General features: G+C 44.9%; 1 protein-coding gene across 1 annotated transcript in view; it reads right to left on the reverse strand.

Moving 5' to 3' along the window:
- The window catches only part of LOC126531413 (uncharacterized), an 87,803-nt gene extending 77,664 nt beyond the window's left edge, over positions 1-10,139 (reverse strand). Inside the window, exon 1 of the mRNA XM_050178925.3 lies at positions 9,894-10,139. Coding sequence (XP_050034882.2) covers positions 9,894-9,996 — 103 coding nt within the window. The 5' untranslated portion in view covers positions 9,997-10,139. The remainder of the gene's footprint in view (positions 1-9,893) is intronic.
- Positions 10,140-13,363: the final 3,224 nt, after the last annotated feature.

A 13,363-nucleotide genomic window follows, 5' to 3' on the forward strand; every position in this document is an offset into this window, starting at 1 on the left:
ACGGCTCAGAGCTGGTCTTCCGACTCCGAACTTTTCAGAGCCACCTCTCAGTGGGGGCGACGCCGACGGAGAAGGTCCCCAGTGGCCCCCGCATCTGGGGCGGCGTCGGGAAGAAGCAAGCTCGAGGCTTCCTGTACGCTGGTAACGGCGGCGGTTACAGACGCGTCGCAAACGGCGGCGGTTTCAGTGCCGTTGATGCTGGCACATTCCTAAAGCATGTGTCGCAGCGTTGCTCTCTGTCCGCACGCTTTACACGCATCAGTCGGGTACAATCCTGGGTAAGAGTGGTGTCAGACAGCCGGGCTAGGGTAAGCCTGCGTTTGGAGTAAGCGTAAGGTTACGGCCTCGTTCCTGTTTTATTTATTGTTCGGTGGCGGGTATCTGCGTCTTTCGGGTCTGTAGTGTTGGGTGAGGTCTCTGAACGTGGTCAGGCGATCGCCCCACGCCCATTGTGATTCTTGTTGCTGCATTTCTGTCGTAGTGTCCCGATCCGGCAGATCCGGTGCCCTGCTCTGGGAGTCGGAGGTGGCGTCCGCATAATCTGCGGCAGCTTGGCGTGTGAGACCTCGAGCCGCGGCGTGGGCCGCCTCGTTGCCCGCGAGCGGGACATCGGTGTGTGGCGGGGTCCAGAGGAGGAACACCGTAGAGTCTTGGGGTTGCGAGAGCGATGTCGACTCGCCGTCGTCAGAAATTTGGAGGATGCGGGCCGCTTCCCGCGAGACGCGGCCACGCGCGAAGCCGCGGATTGCCGCCTGCGAGTCGCTGATCACGATCGCAGCGTTCGGCAACGCGGCTTCTTCGGCCGCCTCCGTGTGTCCCGTGGTCACTGTGGCGCTCGCGAGGCACTTACCCGTGCGGCCTACAACCGCGATAGCGTGTGCGCTTCTTCCTTCTCCATACAGCGCGGCGTCTACGTACACCGCCTCGTTGCTGTTACAAAACTTCTTCCGAAGGTCGCTTGCTCGTTTCTTGCGTCTCCCGGCGTGGTGCGTCGGGTACACGTTCTTGGGAAACGGCGGGATGATCAGGCGGGCGTGGACCGAGGCCGGAACCGCCCTCTTTTCTCCATGCTGAGTGTGGTACGTGACGCCGAGCAACTCGAGGGTGTGTCAACAGGTCTTTGAATTGGATAATCGCTCGCACTGCGCAACGTCGTGAGCCTTAATTAACTCGTCAAATGAGTTGTGAAGTGCGAGTTCTAGAAACTTGTCGGCGCTCGCGTTGAGTGCAATGCCGACCGCTCTCTTGAAAGCCTTTCGTATCATGCGTTCGATCTTGTTTTTTTTTTTTTTCGGACTGTGGATATATCCACTTTAGGTAGGGGGCAACATACGTTATGCGGCTTATCGCGTACGCCTGCACGAGACGGATCGCACAGTGCTCGCACATACGATTGCGCCTATTGGTGATGCTAAAACGTGCTAAGACTTGTTCTTTTTTTCTTGGTTATGAATTTATGAGAAAGGTATTTATGCTTGCTGAGTAGCCGTAAATCATAATGCTCCAGATGAATGGCCTAAATGGTAAACAAAAAATGGTGGTATGAGGGAGCTACGTAAAAGCTAAATAATAAAAAAAGACATTGTAAGAGAACCGTGTATTATAGGCTGCTCAATAATTTAGTGCCAAAAACGTAAAAATGCGATGGAGCAAGTACAGAATGGCCAGAATTTGAAAAATGTCGCATGCAAACATTATGAAGTCTATTAAAGGCATGTAGCCAACTCCAATTTGTACTTGAAATGAAAGCGCATTCACCTAAAACTAGAAAGCAAATTGTCGCAAGACCCAGACATTTCAAACGGGTAAGTGCTAGCACAGAGGCTGGAAAAAAAAAAAGGTGAAAATATTTCGTGACATTTCGCACAGCGAGTTCGAGACAGTCTTTTCAGTTCAATGGAGCATTTTGGGGAAGGTACAACCAAAAACTCAAACTGCCTATATATGGCTTGAGCGTGCTCCTAGCGCAATCACTTCTATGAAAGGTTTCTACAATCTGAGAAAGGAGCACTAAATTCGCGTCAATGTACAGACTGAGAAAAATCTCCAAGACATTTAACATCCAATTTGAGAAAATTGTGCTCGTTTTCCCTTTTATTTTTCTTCAACAATCTAAGCACCTGTCTATAGAAACGTCTCTCAGGTTAAGATACGTATGAAGCAATAACTTTTCGAAGACTTGACGCAGTGCCTCCAGGTCCCAACACAGAAAAGCCATCAGTTTGCATTACCAGTTACTGCTTTCTCTCTCCCTCCCTCCCGCTCTCTCTCTCTCTCTCTCTCTCTCTCTCTATCTCTTTCTTTCTTTTTTTTAGGCATTTGTGCGAGCTGAAGTGAGGGCGAAAAAGGGCAGGGTGTATACTTATCTTCTTGTTTTTCTTTAGAAAATAACTCCTCAAGAACATCGTTTCTTAAGCGCTTTTAAACATGGAATTTCCTGGCACTACAGCTTTGTTCGCGCCGAGCCACGTTTATCGATTGAAAACGTTAGTTTGCCTTCTGCCTAAGTGCCTATGGTTATTCTTTTCTTTGTTGTGCGGGACTGAGCGACGCTGTGTCAGTGTGATCGCCATGTCGACATCACCCCCCCCCCCCCCCCCCCCCCCATTGCCACTTGGATGCGTTACTGTCGCAGAAGTTGCGTGATAAACGCAGTTACCACAGCTTTGCAACGCTCGGCATTCAGGGTTCAGGTTCTGCTCTGCTTTGTTATCCCTGCAGCACCACCCTAAACCAGTGACATTAGCTTTACTTTACTTTTTTTTAATACGTGCTGGGGAACTCGGCGTTTTATTTTGCTGGTGGCATTGCCTTCGCATACTTTTTCTTTCAGCTAAAATGCTTTTGTGTATTCGCTTTAACGTTCACGCTCTATAATGCCGCACGACTCTTTCTTTTTTTATTGTGTGTCAAAGTAATATTTTAACAAACTGAATGCGTGAAATATCTGTTAGTCGTGTCAAATTTCTTAGTGATTATGTGACTACGCTCTCTCATTAGGCATACAGTTAATCTCTATGGCAATCTATGCTGGCTTTCTGTGAATATTTATTCTCCCTATATTTTTATAATCCGCCTTGGTACTTTCTTTCTTCGCATTTTTCAGTTGTTCGAGTTAATTTTTAATGCTCGGAAAAACTGGCATTTCCGTAGCCGAGGGAGAGAGAAAGCTTAATGTAAACTGAAGAAGCGCTGCTATATGGCAGGGCTTGCTACTTCAGATACAGTGTTTGAGATGGCATGAAGAGGCAAATAATGCAAAAGGTGGAGAACACATACAAAAAAAGAATAAATAAACAAATCAAGCTCAGTTCACTAACAAAAATCAAATAATTTCTATACGATCTCACTGGCGTAAGTGTAAAGGCAGGGCCTTCATAGCTCGGATTGCGTTCCCACTTCTGTCTCAAGGCCCGAAAACACCACCAGCCTGTAGGAAATGTAGTCAAAGTTCGTCTGGTCAGGTAACATGCTGATGAAGAAATTGTGGTCACTGACCAAGTCAAGGTGAAAATAACGTGAGACGATTCGGGACCCGTACGGGTTCCTTGATCACACTCAGTGTGATCAAAAAACAGTGTGATCAAGGTTCCTTGATCACACTCAGTGTGTTCAAGGAACCCGTACTGGTTCCGAAACGTCTCTGGGTTATTTTCACCTTGACTTGGTCAGTGACCGCAATTGCTTCATCATCACCTGCCTGTATTTGTCCACGTATACTAAACAAAGTCATTGCTGCTAACCACGCGGAGGTACAGAAGTGATAGTGACACAGCCCCTGCTCCCTGTGATCAAGTAGTTAGCACTCGTTGCACAGCAGTGAACTCATCTACTCGATCTTAACAGAAAAGAAACTACTGGTGTAGGCAGCACAAATTCTCAATCGATGAATGAAGCCCACACCACTGAGAGTCGATGCGACGAAGAGGCGCGTCCTGACGATCAGTGTCGGTGCAGAAAGAAACTTGCGTTCGCCGTCCGATGCGCGAAAAATGCTCTTTGTCCTCACGGGAAAATAGTATCTGTGTAGCGGACCTCAAAGAGTGGGCGTCCTTAGCAATGGCGCCTCACTTGATGTTTTGTTTGACTCCGCAGTGTTCGAGTAACGATGCACTCTAAAGTCATGCTGTGACCTCCGCTCGTTGTTCGTGCGTGTAGAGAGAGAGAGAGAGAGAGAGGTGTTTATTCACTGAAAAAAAACGTGCATATAATAAAAGGCAACCCCAGTGGTCTTTCCGGCGAGGTGCCTAGATTAGGTGAATTGTTTCGCTCCTTAATAGATAAGCAGCAGACTGTTGTAGATACATTTGCGGTTTGGAGCATTTATTTTGTAGAGTATAGTTGGCTGCACTGATGTGAGCGCCTTTCGTGCGCGAGTCTGTGCGAATTACCCACTTTTGTGTGGGCCGATCAAAGACATGTTTCAATGCCGTCCGGGCGGCTGACAGCCCAGTTGTAGTGGACGACGTCTTCTGGCACAGCTTCTGTTTGATGTTGTTCTGTTTGACCCGGTTGTCGGTACTCGTATCACTATGGCTGACTATCCCTTGTTCACAGAGCTTGCGCTTACGGAGCTTTGCTAGGTTTTCTTTATTGTCTGTTCTTTTTCTACAAATGGCTGGTCTTCAGCCATTGTACACGCGAAGAAACATGACGCGCTTCAAGTTTTATTTTTTTTAACTTTATTTGCTTAAAACAGAAAATCGAACCTGGATCCCGTACAGCACTTGCAACCCCTTTGGTCAAGCTTGAGCAAGAACTAACCACGTGAAAGTTGTTCTGTCTTGTGCACCAAGAGTTGATATATTTAGGTACGCATTTTTGCTGCTAACTATAGTTGACCGTCAGTCTTGATCCTCGTGTGTTTTTTAACTGCATTTCTGTGGGCACCTTTCAAAAAATACTGGACTTGCAGTTTGTATAACTTATATTTGTTTTACCTAACCTGTAACAGCCTGAAACGGCTATAAGTATTGTAAATAATAATAATAATAATCTATCAATCAATCAAGGGTGTTTATTAATGTGCCCAAGAAAACCTCGAGGGTCTTGGTGCTGACACACTCAGCGAAACAATGCACAGGAAAAACAGTACACGCTTACACATTCGTACACACGTACATACGCGCGCACACGTAAAAAAAAAAAACTAATTTCGCGAGTACAGATTTTAACAGAACATAAAATGTGTACACGAAGAGAATACAAAGCAAAATTGGAGAAAGAGAAAAGGATTACGGAATGACGGAACACTCGACAGGTGAAAGTTCTCGTACAGTTATTGAAATTCCTCTGCAACTCCTTCCAGGAAAATATTAAAATTAGGTATGAAGATATCCAGGCACTCTGAACGGGCGTTATATGTCGCCTGCACTCTAGATAAACGTTCACAAAAATCGGAAGGCTGGAAGGCGCGTTGTTTCCTTGTGCCTTTCTGCGGAACGTAAAAGCACACATTAGAAAGCGAGTGCGAGCAGCTGATTTTTTCACGTAATAATTTGTGGAGAAAAAGAACATATTTGTTGCGTCTACAGGCGAGGGTAGGTAAAGTGAGTGTCTGTGTTAGCTCTATGAAAATGGAAGGCTTTTGGCAGAATTGATGTTTAAATCTAGAGGTGAACTGTCTTTCATTATTATTATTATTATTATTATTATTATTATTATTATTATTATTATTATTATTATCGTCTTCCTGTGTCACTTTCTTCTTTTTTTCTTTCTTGAACAGCAGGACAAGAATAGAAACGCGCTCTAGAAAGAAGTTTTAGAATGCGCATTCTTATTCTTGGCCATTCACAAAAACTTGCACTTCATTCTACCTTATCGGTAAATTTTCGCTTGATGTGGTTCATCTTCTAGAAGAGTTGACTGTTGGGCTAGTTGGTCGCCCATACTTGAAGTAGTAGCTTAGCGCCAATAAAACCACGGACACAAGGAAGACAGACAAGGACAAGCGCTACTCACAACTGTTTAATGGAAGGAAGGATAGTGCATATATATATATATATATATATATATTTATATATATTCTATATCCTCTTGTCACGCATGCGCCTACCAAGCAGAAGAGAATCCAGTACATGCACATCAAAGGCGGTTGCGCAAGATGCCGAATTTAACTTCATGCGCAACCGCCTTTGATGTGCATGTACTGGTTTCTCTTCTGCTTGTTAGTTCATCTTCTAACATTGCCACCCTGTACGGGAAGTATTCTTGGCACAATACTCACTAATTTAGCTGTCACAGCTGCGTTGAAATACTTACGGTAGGGCAATACCCACCGTGTCCAGTCTTTTATGTGCAAATCGCGTTCCCTTGAGCTCCTACCTGTGTTAATCGCAGAGATGCGTCTTTTCGTAATTACCAGTCATTGCTTTCTTTTATCTCTCTCTCTTCCTCTCTCTCTTTCTCTCAATCCTTACAGACAGCGCGATTGCAAACGTTAATTCGTAGTCGCGTGGAGACGCTTTGTCGAAAGCTCCCTTTTCCAGGGCGCAATATCACTATGGAGCTACCTCGCCCATTGAAAGCCTTTCATGTGTCAATTAGTGTTCCGTTTCTCATTACAGAACAGTACTTCTCCTGCATGCAACTTAATTTGTTTTCTTAGTGAGGATTTAGTGGTCATGTAGCCCAATCGCAGAGCAACATTCAGTCATAGCAAGGGGAAAAAGTGTTGTGGCAACGGCGACCGCAAGTAGGGCGCCACAGAGCTTTTCTTTCGCGCCTTTACAAGAAAGAAAGAAAACACGAAAATTGACGGCATATGCACACAACTGTTGCTGGTTATCCATAGCGTTAGATGGAGGCAACACGACGGTGTCACGTGTATGAGGCTGACAGAAAAAAAAAAATCCAGGAAAACTTGATTTTTCTTTCTTCCATCCTTTCTTTCTTTCTTTCTTTCTTTCTTTCTTTCCTTCTTTTGTTCTTTTTTTCTTTCTTTGTGCGTATGAGTTCCTTATAATATGTCTGAGAACGAAGGTTGGTCAGAAAAAGTTGGTTTTGTCCTTGTCTCTTGTTGTTTTAATGCTTTTATTTACTTGGATTTTGACCACCCGTCCTGATGACTGTCATGTGCGGTTGAAGGAGCAAGGGAATCACATTTCTTGTTTTGTTTATTGTTGTTAGTATTTGAGAAACTTGACTTTAGGGATAATAAATGTGTGGTTAGAGATACAGAAACAGACTTGACTCGTGCAGATATTCCAATAGGGAATGGTCTATCACTTTTGCTTGTCGGCACTTCCTTCCCGCATATAAAACTCATATATTTTTTTCTGTCTTTCTCTCTCGCTGGGACTTTCTTTTTGTCGTTGTGAAAAATAAATTATTCATTAACAATTAAATCTTCCTCACCTTAAGAATCTTCAATTACTCACCCTATTACAACCTCATTGCCACACTTCGTGCTGGAAAAGTGCTAATTTCAGTTGGGTGAATTTTTGTGTGTGTGTGCCACAGTCACACTGGTTATCAATCGTTCTGTCCATATCGCATGCGAGTTCTCACACACTCCTGTGACTCACCGAACCTATATTGTAGCTTTTTTTCTTCCTTTCTATTTATGTTTCAGACCGACAGAGCATGTTGCAAGCGAGCGCCGGGCTTTGACCACGATGGATTAAAAAAAAAAAAAGAATCATTTCTCACGTGAACTTCATCTTTGCAAAACATATGACACGAAACAGTTAATTTCATGTTTCAGAGCACGAACTCAGTCGTATGTTGTTTATCACGACTTCATTTGAGGGCGTCGCCTTTTTTTTTTTTTTTTCGGTAAAGCTTTCACAAACTCTTCGCTGCTGTCTTAGAGTCTGTTCCACGAATTCTGCCTTTCGTGTGTTACACGTTGTTATGAACAGTCCCCTTTTGAACCTTCTCTTCAAGCTGGAATTTAATACGTAATGGGTCTCCGTGATAGCAGCCTATATTGTCATTATGATGGGAGATTCTGTATAGCTACAACAATGAGCAGTGTTTCGAAAATCTTCACGACCTTGCAATGTGACGATGTAATCTAAAACTGCAGTAAACACAGAGTGGGTAAATCACACCAGGTTGAAAATAAATTGCCGCTACATTAATGTAGTTGCAGTGGAAGAGTGTCATTAGTTTTCCATTTCACCATTTCCTATATCTACTAAGAAGATAGTATCGGCCCACTTCCTGCTAGACGCATGAACTATAGTATATGGAAAACTAGAGGCATGCGAATTAAGATTTTATCTTACAAATCAACGTTGTTCTATCCCTTGATGCTTGTGAAAGATGTGTGTTCAAGTGTACACAGCCTATAAAAAGGCATATTCTCGTTTCGCCATTGTATCCTGAAAAGTGTTTATTAAATCATAAGCAAGGTTATAGGCGCTGCGGTGCTAAATCTTTCGAGAAAGTGCATACACCTACATATAAGCACGATATACACATATAATTATACTACAAGACTACATGTTTAAGTGGTAGCCCAGATAACTGCGTTCATCATCTTTCTTTTTTTGCATGTTTTCTACTCGAGCATTGTGGATATATCTTTTAGGGGGGACATGGTACATGAATCAGTGCACTCTGGTCGACCGATGGTCTTTCGTTATTGGTTTTCATGGCTGAGAAAGGCCGGGAATACCGCAATTTATTTCGTTCTTTCATTCTTTCTTCTTTGTTTGTTTGTTGTCTTAGCAGCTATGGTGTTTTGCTGTTGAGCACGAGTTTCCAGCATTGAATTCCTGTTCAGGCGTCCACGTCTTTATGGGGCCGTAATAATAAACTCATTATATCATACTATATCTATAAACGTATTAAAAACGTATAAACGCATACTGATGTAAACGTACCATAACGGTGTGCGCTGAAGAGCCTCAGATCTCTAAATTTAACCCAAACTCCTCACTAAAGCCTCTCCCTTGCCCATCGGGCAGTTTCAACGTGTAAATTTAATCAAATATTGCGATTATCAATATCAGTTATATGCGTCTCCTAAGCACATTGGCTGTCTCCTTTACCTTAACGTTACTGTAATGCTTAGTAACTGAACTTTGACTATCTTCTTCTTTTTTTTTATTGCGTGGTTAGGGTGGGGGGTGGGGAGGGGGCGTATTCACGAGTACGACATGCTTGTTTATTAGACAGCACACATACTTCCTATATTGGCATTAGGTCACTTCTAAATTTGTTGTCACTTCTAAATGCTCATATTTATATATCAAAATCTAACAAATTTCGCTTATTGAGGTGAACCAGTCGGAACTAGCTAGATTTCAATATTATCATACTACGCGTTTGACAATACGTGTACAAATCTACCTGCAATTACAAGCAACCAGTGCAGGCTTCAGCTGAGAAACCCTTCGCTATGACCAACTGAAAACGTCGACGAAATCAAACTTAATCTCCTCAACAGATTTTTTTCTAATATTGACAGCCCTTCAATACATCAGCCGTATTTCATGCAACTTGGAGCACTCCAAATTTAAAAATTATCGCCGCCAAGTTGACTGGGTATCCTTCTACATTCCCACAAAAGCAAACTCCTCTCATCTATTTCATATTTTTTTACGGGAGGAGAAACGCAGAGAAAAACACTGCTTACAGTCTCTGCATTGTTTACAGTAATTTCGTTGCATTATATGTAATGCTATAAATATTGCAACTTCGGTGGTTAATATTCTATATTCTTTTATTTTCAAGATTTAAGATGATGCCGTTCTATTAACATACAACACACTATGAGGCGAATATATCCGCGAAAAAGTGCACTCCGCGTGCTTCGTAATCACGATGCATCGCGAGACCAGAACGACCACTAAGGTAATATAGCATCGCCTCTCGGCATCGATGCCGAAAGCGCTTGCACGATTTGCCCGAGGCACACGAGAGTGCAGCAGTTCACTCACCGGCGCGGCCGATGACACAGCAGAGAGCAAGCACGGCAGTGCTCCAACACAGCGAACGCATGGAGCAGGCTGCGGCGTCGCGGGTCCGCCGGTGGGACCCCATGGCACTCGGTGATGCGCGCGTGCCGGGGGTTATCCTCTCGGTCGTCCAGGCAGCGACGACGCCGGCGCCGCGCCACTGGTCGAACCACGCACTCGCCGCGATGCTATAGCGGTGCGTCTCTCGCGAAGGCGCGCCGTCGACCGCGTGCTTGGAACTCGGGTCTGAGACTCGCTCTTCCCTCCCCCTCCCCTTCCTCCCAGCTTCCGCGACCGCTGCGCTTCTGGCGGCAGATGAGAGAACAGCGCTCGCAGCAACGGACTTACTGCAGTTTCAAGCCGGAGGCCGCCCGGGAAGGAGAGAGCTCGGTGCATTCACGGAATCAGGCACTCGAATTAGTTTTCAGGGTGCGCTACGATGACGTTGCAATAATGTGAGCGCGCGAGAACCAGAGTGGCGACAAAAGCAGGTGATGGTGACGGTATAGTGCAAGAACACAACGCAAATGAGGTTACGATCAGCTTAGGGGGAAAAGTTTACCAAAGCGCCTTTTCCAGCCCAATTTGTCAACAACGCTATTGGTACTATCCTAGACACAAGGCCATGGGTCAGGTTATTGGTATTATGACTCGTTGGAAAACTTGCCGACTCTGATGTTTCGATCCTCGGCGAACAGAATAGGAGGAGGAAGGGTAAGAGGAGAATATTGTAGGAATAGTGTGCAATGCTTGAAGGTATTAGGGTGCGGCTCAGGTAGGCATATGTCAGCGCTGGCTAACGTTCTTCATACTTTCTTTCAACGGTGAAAGATTGAAGGGCGGCAAAAATTCAGTTTGTGCAGTGCCAATAAAGCACACACCATGCTATGCGCGGACAACCTTCTGTGGCAATGAAAGGAAATATACAGGAAATGGGGCTTCTGCGCAGGCATTATTGCGCCAAATTGTCCGGCGGCTTTGACAGTGCTTTCTGTTATACTGAATCAGCATAGCACGCCAATTGCGGCCACTTCGCATTTGCCAAAACGCCGGAAGAGTGGCATTAAAAAATAACGTTCGCACAAAACACTGAGTGGCGCATATTGTGTCCTATTTTAATATAATTGCAGTAGTGTATGTCAGATGTTTGCGTTATTTTGCTTCCTTGCCTAAAAACAAACGTGATTGAGACCACGGGACAATTTTCAGGAGCGCTATCCCACGTGCACTTCGTCTTCGTAGATTTCGATTCATTCCTAGAGAAATTTGCCCTCGAGGTGCGAGGACACACATTAAAGTGGTCTGGAAATTGACATTGCAAACAGCTTCCGAAAATATTCCCTACGCATTGGTTTCGACTGCAGCTTTATTACTAACAAAGAAAGCGGTAGCCCATAAGGCGGTATGTTGAAATGACGAGTGAAAATTTATTTGTATTAGTCTTGTGGTAGGGCACTTTCTTGCCGCTTTTTGGAGGATCGACAATGCCACGACTGTCATGAATATATGTATAGACGTCTGCTGCTCGTCTTTCGTCATCGGTTGTGTGCTTCATCTCACTTGTTTTGGTCATCTGCGACAAGCACTTACGATCGACAGACTAAGCAGCAGAATGCATTCATTACTGAGGTATATCTGGCTCCTAGGCGAGATTGCAGGATGGAAATTGCGGGACGTAATACAGAAGGGGTCATACAAATGGATCTTTTCTAGTTTCGACCTTGTTACTTGAATGAAGCGCACGACTTGGTGCTTTCTTTAACCTGAATGCATCTGGACTCCATAAAGCTTCAATAGATCGGGACATAATGAGAAGCGAACGAAACGCCATGACGACCCTTAGGTCTTAGTCTCGTACTATGCGACCCTTTCCCAGTTTGTGAGGGACATGTTAATGCTGCAGGGTCTAGCGACTTAATTGCCGCTTGGCGTTCGTGTCCCGTTCTGGTTAAAACAAGCGGCGCAGTAACTGTACAAAGCCTTTCGCTCGATCATGACCGTCCGGACAGAAAAAAGAAATAGACACAGAACGAGAGCGACGGGTAAGTTATTAGCCCGTAATAACGGGACATCACTCTCCGGTCGTGAACGATCTGTTCACTCCTCGGTGGGACGTGCCCAGAATAATGCCACCTCGACATCGAAATTGTCTGCCTATATATATATATATATATATATCGCCGAGTGATTCGCGAGAGAAAGGCGAGCGCTTCGTTTGAATTCATTATTGTCAAAACAGCACCGGCCCGCACCGGCAGTGCGCCCCATCGCTTGCTCAACGACGCGTTGCCAAACCGTTTCCGCAGCGGCGTCGCGTCGGTTTTACAGGCGGGTCATCGGAAAATGAGAGCGCTGTGTGCATCGCCTACTGGCCTCAAAGTACCGATCTCTTTTCGCGCGCCCCCCGAGTGCCTCACGGTTTAGGCGGCAGTCTTGTGTCGAGTATATATTTTATTGTGTTCTTCGATTACAACGGAAACTACGTAGCCGATGTAATTTCCGAGTGCTGGTATCACTTTCTTTTTATATTCACAAAAAATAATTCGGATAGAGAGAGAGAGAGGGAGACAACTGATAAGCAAAGAAAAGACAGGGAGTTTAACCAGGCTGAGCTTGGTTTGCTATCCGGTATTTGAGAAGGGAGAATTAGGAGACTAAACGAAGAGTATAATGAGACAAAAAATAAAATGCCTAGCACGCACGCACACGTACGCACACACTCCCAAGCGTTCATTGTTCATTTCATTACAGGCGGTCATACAGGCTGGTGCATCCCAAGAATCGTCGCAGATCTTTTGTAGCTCCAGGGGCACTATTGTGGATACTGCATAATTCCGCCATGTTGCGCAATGCAGCCACGTTTGCGTTTTGAGTTTTTGTTTTGTAAAGAGCGTGTTTGCAGGTTTAACAGGCGCACATCTTAGACCGGACACCTTAGACAGGGGGTGGAGCATAACTGCCCTGGGAACCACCCGGATGTGACAAGGGTGGAGAACCTTGCAATATGACTGAACCTAAGACTGTACAGAATAGCACCAATGGAATAGAAAAAGGAAATGGCGCAACAAAAACAATCGAAATATCTTTATACTAAAGTGTCCTATCGTGCTTTTTTTCACATTATAGCCATGCAGGATTCAGTAACAAAAAAAGAAGGAAATACGCAGATCCAGCGCAACGTTTGAATCTAAATGAGGTGAACTTAAGACTAACGAGGTAAAAATTAAATTATGGGGTTTTACGTGCCAAAACCACTTTCTGATTATGAGGCACGCCGTAGTGGAGGACTCCGGAAATTTCGACCACCTGGGGTTCTTTAACGTGCACCTAAATCTAAGTACACGGGTGTTTTCGCATTTCGCCCCCATCGAAATGCGGCCGCCGTGGCCGGGATTCGATCCCGCGACCTCGTGCTCAGCAGCCCAACACCATAGCCACTGAGCAACCACGGC

The sequence above is a fragment of the Dermacentor andersoni genome, chromosome 5 (assembly GCF_023375885.2).
Source record: "Dermacentor andersoni chromosome 5, qqDerAnde1_hic_scaffold, whole genome shotgun sequence".
NCBI lineage: Eukaryota > Metazoa > Arthropoda > Arachnida > Ixodida > Ixodidae > Dermacentor > Dermacentor andersoni.